Source organism: Monopterus albus, unplaced genomic scaffold (genome assembly GCF_001952655.1).
Source record: "Monopterus albus unplaced genomic scaffold, M_albus_1.0 scaffold231.1, whole genome shotgun sequence".
Taxonomy (NCBI): domain Eukaryota; kingdom Metazoa; phylum Chordata; class Actinopteri; order Synbranchiformes; family Synbranchidae; genus Monopterus; species Monopterus albus.
Window position 1 is genome coordinate 182,793 of NW_018128111.1, and position 6,704 is coordinate 189,496.

Genomic DNA, 6,704 nt, shown 5'->3' on the forward strand with positions numbered 1-6,704 from the left:
AACAGCTACAGGCTGGTTCCCTGTAGTTGTACACCTATATACCTACCCCTCCCACGCCTGGTTCCCAGTGCGTGGTCTGTGGTGCTTAAAAAGTGAAGGCTCTCTGGGTTCCTAGGAGTCGACAGTCCACCTATCAGACGCTCTCTCTTGTTTCACATCATCCTGTGGTCATGCACATTGGCTACTCCGCACGTCAATCATGATTTCGAGCAGCATGGGAGGAGCTGGGTGGAGGAGGTGAAGGGAGGAGTGGCGGGATAGAGGCGGTTCGACTGTCAGCTGTGTTCCCTGTTCTCTTCAAAAGTCGGCTGTTGTTGCTCTGAGTCCAATGGAGAGAGCGGCAGTGGTTGTGTTTAACCTGAGGAGTGTGCTCCGCGGTGCCGGGGGAGCGGATCCTCTCTGCGTTTGACGGCAACCGCAGCGCAAGTTCGCTCCTTTGTGCACTTTGGCATCGATGTGTTTCGGGTATCCTTGGAGCCGGCGCCAGAGTGTTTTCAAACCCCGTTCAACACGCACACAACCTCGCTTTCAGTATTTCTTTGTCACACACTGAGGCTTCGAGCGTTTTATGGATGCCCCGACCACCTCGAGACGAGTGAGCCTGGCTACGACGAAGACTTGTTGCGCGTCTCCGGGGAGCGCACCAGTCCATTTTTAATCCAAGCCGAGATTGTACCTGCGTGCGATGCATTGATTTCAACAGTGAGTCGTTTCGGTGGAGCGGGAAAGGACTCGTAGCCTGAGCCAACACGGCTTGCTGCTCAGTGACCATGAGAATCTGTTCATAATTAACGAAACAAGGGTGATTAGTTTTCTCGGGAGTGACAAAGCTGCTGCTGAACGGCTGATGCGTCAGGATCCAGTTTCTCCTTTAAATGGCACCCGCGCACAGTCAAGTCAAACTTTAATCGGCTCAGATCCGACGATTTGATTGATTTTTGCTTTTCCATAATCGACCCCTACTTGTCATCGAAATGTCTGAGCGTGATGGGTATGGAGACGGGCTGTGTAGCGACGGAGCGCCTGACTGCATCCCACCGAGAGCGTCCCGCGGCCGGCGCAGCGGAGTCATCCTTCCCGGTGGTGGCCAGGACACTGACACTAATCTCCTGGAGTCGGTGAAGGCAGCCCCACGCCGGAGCAGTATCATTAAGGTAAGAAATCTTAACCTGACGCGGAGGCAGTACTTTTTTGTACCAGTTGCTTTGGCACCATTTTACCTGTGAACCCCTCTCAACGGAATGAAAGCCTGTAGTCAGAACAGATGGCCAAGTAATTGTGTACCAGCATACTCCAAGACGCATAGTGCCAACATTTGTATTGGAATCTCGTTGGCAGATAAATCAGCAGATAATTTAGCTGTTTGCCACTGGTTGTTCACAGACCTGTCAGTACCTTCCCTGCATCCTCCACGGCCGCACGGGTTCGACACACACCTGCTGATAATCCATCATTTCTTTTTAGAGGTGTCTCATGTGCGTAATTTTAAATGCCACAATCTCAGTATTTGTTTTGTGGTGCAGAGTAGACGTACAGTAGCTGTACAAACTGAAAGAAACGTGTGACATATGGGATCCATTGTTTTTGTGTGACGCTGCTGCATGGGCTTCATACACTAACATGCAATTAAAACATCCTTAAGGATTAGTTTTCCCTCATGAGAACGAGCTTCAATGCACAAGGAGGAAACCGCAAGAAAGTCTCCAGGAACAGTGATTTGCACCACAAGCCCTCTCCCTGTACATGAACTAGTTTGGGTTTAGGTTTAGTTTAGGCTGGAAAGGCTCCTCACCTACAGGCTAACAACTGACATCATGGTGACATCATCTTCGACCTCACCTGCGCTCAGGTTGCAGATGACTGGCCCCAGCCACTGGGTAGGGAAGTGAGGATCATGTTTAGGGGCTCATTACCTTTCATGTCTTAACATACTGCTGAGCAGGAGCATCTCCACCTCAGGTTAATTTTCACCTTTCTGTGAAGTGCCGCAATGCAGCTAAGTACATTTACTCCTACTGAACATAAGGACACTTTTGAGGTACTTGTACTTGACTTGAGTATATTCATTTTATGCTTATTGATACTTGTGGACCTCAGCACTCCAGAGCAAAGTACTGTACTTTTTGCTCCAATGTATTTGACAGTTGTAGCTAATTTTCAGAATAAATTGTACATAAAAACACACAGTGAGACATTACTAAGAATTATACCAGCCCCTCTGGCTCCTGGACCCTTATAATAAAACACTGTTTTATTCATATGATTCTGAAAAGGAATGAAAGTTATCAAATATATGTAGTGCAGTAAAAAGTACAATATTGTATGTAGTACAGGTAAGTGTAAGTATGAAGTAGCAAAAAAAGAAAATACTCAAGTGAAGTACAGATACCTCGAAACTGTACTTTGTCTTAAAATGCTATAAAATAGTGAAAAAGTCCTGTTCTCATTTTCTAGACCACAAGAGGACATCTGAATGTTTTTGTTTGGTCTCATCAACAGGTCAGAACTCAAAAGTATTATCGAATATGACACAGAAAAGCATAAATTCTCAGATATGGGAAAATGCAGCAACCCAGTGCATTCTGCAATGAATTGCTTATTGATTTAATCGCTGTGGCACTGCATACGGTAGTTAAGAACTACTTCTACAGATGGAGCTAAAACTAGCTCCACCTTGAGCAGCTACAAGAGTAAAAGACACATTGATACACTACATTAATAGTCTAGTTTAGGGGCCAGTGTTCTTTAAAATAAGTACTTTTAATACTTTAAGTAAATTTAGCTGGTGATAATTAGGTCAGATTTGAACTTGTACTTGCAAGGGAGTATTTTCACACAGTTGTATTACAACATTTGTTGAAGTAAATGATGCAGACTTCTTCCAGCGCTGCCTGCAGGTCGCTCAGCTGAGCAGAATCCAGGCAGACAGAGTTGTGGATTTCTGTGATGTCTGAAGGAGGAACAGATTGATGCTTTGGTTGCCCCTGAGGTTTATGACCTTCTCAGCCTGTTTCACATCTGATGCTAATATCAAACTCCACATTTCATCAGTGGTGAAGTCATAGGGACAAGGCTGTAACTCTGCTGGATCCACAGGCCTTGAGTCAGTCCAGCCAGCCCCATCTGGAAGCCCCAGCTGAACAGAGAGTCCTTTGACTTCAGCCGGGGAGGAAGCAGATGAATAACCGGACAGATGATGTGAGTGATGTCAGCGACAGGCAGAGTCAGCTCTGACAACCGCGGCTTGGCATCGAACCTCAGCACCTTTCTGAATGTGTCAGAATATCAGTAACTCGAAAAGTTGGCATCAAAATCTGGGTCAGATTTTTAGTTGAAATTAATCTGTTGAGGACAGAATGTGGAAGGATGTGTGTGCTTGGTTGTCATGAAGTCATGAGTAGTCAATATTGGAGAGAATTTCACCAAGAGGAAAAGTAGATTTCTTTAGGATTTTTTTTCTAGGATTTGATAAAGGAGAATGTGGACTGTGTGGGGATCATTCCCACATCTTCTGGGATTGTCCAGTACCACAGAGATTCTGGCAGAACATAAAAGAGGAGCTCTAAAGTCCTAAACACTGACGTCCCACCGGATCCAGTTTATTTCATACTTGGGGAGTTCCTCAGAAGTAAACAACAAAGGCCAAAGACAGAGAAAGACCACAAACCAGGTCTTCTCCAGTCTACGGGACACTTTGTGTTTAATTTCAAACTTGTTCCAAACATTTCACAAGTGCTGGAGTTGCAAGTCCAATCTATGCTCTAAATGGAGGTGTAATCAATAATTAGTCCAGCATTACATAACTAGCAAAATGTCCTACAAAACCCATTGGTTTCTTGTACTGAAACAGAGCTTGTTTCTCATTTTGAAGACGGAAAAAAGCATCTTTCAGTTCAAAATACTGTCCACACTGGATCATGGAAAGATTCTGTATGTTCACGCTGCCTTAAACCACTGGATGGTGTTGACCACAGTGTCATTTGATTCATTACACAAGCTATTGTACTCACCAGTGTGCATTATAGGAAATATAGGATTACTGAATAAGCTTACCAGGCACAGGAGCGGGGGCCAAGGGGGCTGGTGGCCCTTCTGCTAGACCCTGTGTTTAAAATTATTATTAGCATTCTTGTTGGATGGTCAGACAACTGCAAAGAGACAAAAAGACCACTCACTGGTCTTTTCTACTTTAGGAACCTACTGACCTGTAATGGGGTCCCTACAGGTTCGGCTTTCATTTCCACTGCCCTCTGCCTGCTCTGGATGCGAGCTCCTGGAGCTAAATGATGGCACCCTCAGGAGGAAGTACTAAATCAAGTACCAAGGAGAGTGAAGGATGAGGGTGTGGGTGTTCGCAGGGCTGTCAGCCCTGACCGGATAAAGAGCAGTGTTCTCATATTTCAGCATTACAGGGATGAGGTGTGAACATGTGCTCACTGGTTTAGAGGTAAAGCAGGGACTTCAGTGAGTGGGCCACGAGGGAAAGCAGCAAACATCACATTTTTGCAAGTTTGTGTTCTGCCCCACCCTCATCTAAATAGTAATTGACACAGTGGAAAAAGCAGAGGAAAAGCAAAGGTGAACAGGCCACATCAGCTCGCTGGATTACGAGTATGGGAAGCTCCAGGTAATGTCTTGTAAAGTTCCGGTGGTCAAAAAAAACACTACAACAGACACAAAATGACCACAAAGAGAAGTGAATATGATCCACAGTAATGTAATGGGGGTCCTAAAGCGTGCAGAGCAGTTGCCAGTGACTGGTTAAATGTCAGAGTCCTCAAACCTCAAGCATTCACATTATAAGCACCATATATAAACACATAACTGACTTCATTTGTGAGAGGGGAGCAGCCCCTCCCTCCTCTAAACAGAGACAGAGAGAGAAAATACAGTGGAAAAACAAAGCGGGATGGTCCACATCAGCCCCAGAAGCTAAGGTTGGTGATGGTTAAGGAAAGTACGGGGTGTACCGCTCGTTAGCTTCTGATAGTGGAAATACGGCATCTGCATACACGCAAAGGTTTATGAAGATCCGGCCTCTGTTCATTTGTTACGTTAAATATTTCATAATAACTCTCATTAGACTTTTGTTTTGTTTTTAACCCAAAGTACTGCCAGATGGGCTGCAGCACAATGTCAGCCCATCACCCAATATTCAAATATTTGCTGATTATCACCACTGAATATCCAGAGCCCAAAAACTGCCATTTGGGACAGCCCCACAAAGAAGCAAATTTATTGCCCTGACGATTCCTCAGGGAGTTTCATGTGCATCCAGACTTTGAAAATACTGCAGCCTGTTACTTCCTGACCCCTGATGCCAGAAATAACTCTTCCGTTTTCTCTGGTTTAAAAGGAAAATAATTACATTCTCCATGAGGACGCAGGGCCACAGAAAGCCGAGCAAAGTCACCAAAGACCAGCTTATCATAACTTCAAACTTTCATTTCTCTGTAGCTAATACTAATGAAATTGGCTGAAACCTAGGGTATGTTTGTAACAGAGTAGTGTGTGTACATTTCACCCAGAAATGCACAAAATCTAAATACAAAAATTTCAATCTGTCACTCCCCATCATCCAGTGTTCACTCATTCATGCATTGTTATTCAGGATGAGCTAGAGAGCTGCTACATCACGTATTACCAGTGAGTTAAAGGGATGTTAATCTCAATCAAGTTAAACACATTTGGCTCAGGCTGTTACATCAGTTTTGCCCAAAAATCATCAGCAATTAGCTTTCAGTATGACTGTGCAACAGGCCAGAAGGCAAACATGCCCATCAGGCCTGGGAGCTGGTGGTACAGGATAAACAGTCGAGCCCACAAACACTGAATGGCAGACACGCACATGCACGCACAGGCAGACAGACACAGGTTTCCAGGCTCTGAGGGAGGCATGGTTGGACATCTCTCTGACAGACCTGTGCATTGCCCGACTGCTCGCTGTTTGGGCACTGAAGGACGTGTCTCTCCACATCTCTTTTGCTGTTTAGCTTCAGAGTTTGACCACCAAGACTGTTTAGTGTTACTGCGGCGGCATTTCCACTCAGGTTGTTGAATATTATATATTTTTGTCAAGTGAAATGGGAATCAATGCATTATCTGGGGTTATCTAAATCATTCTCATGAGTCACTTGACAAATATAGTAACACAACTTAGCCGGGATTCAGCACGATAATAGTCCTGTGTTAAAATTGTGCATTGGGTTGCACTGGTGCTGCTGAAGGAACCAGCAAGTCAGTGCAGACAAATGCATTCAAAGGCTTATCAGACACAGTCTATGTAGCATTTATTTTATTTTTGCCATGAGACAAACAGTGGAATACAGCATTGACATTGCAAAGTCCACTTGGAATGTGCTCTTGCACATATTTAGCAATTATATTGATTATGTCGTGCTGTGTTGCAGCTGAAAGTGAGCTTGTGTTGTTTTGCATTAGCACTGCTGCTGCACAGATTGGCTGGCTCCATTCAGTTTAATGAAGAGAATGTATTTTTATTTCATGCACAGTTCAAGTTGGTCTGAACCATACTGTGGATAACGATGGATGACACATCACCACTTCCTGCCATCATGCAAAAGTGAAGCCAAAATATTGCAAATACGGGGGGCAGCGATCTTGTTTGTCTGATGCATTTGTGTGTGTGCGTGCAAGTCCACCTCCACCAGAGGTGGAGCCATAGTATCAGGCTGCCAATCAAA

The 6,704-nt window shown here is 44.7% G+C and overlaps 1 protein-coding gene across 1 annotated transcript in view; it reads left to right on the plus strand.

Moving 5' to 3' along the window:
• The first annotated feature begins 257 nt into the window (after window positions 1-257).
• The window catches only part of plcl1 (phospholipase C like 1), an 85,665-nt gene continuing 79,218 nt past the window's right edge, over window positions 258-6,704 (plus strand). The window contains 1 exon segment of the mRNA XM_020620014.1: window positions 258-1,154. Coding sequence (XP_020475670.1) covers window positions 975-1,154 — 180 coding nt within the window. The 5' untranslated portion in view covers window positions 258-974.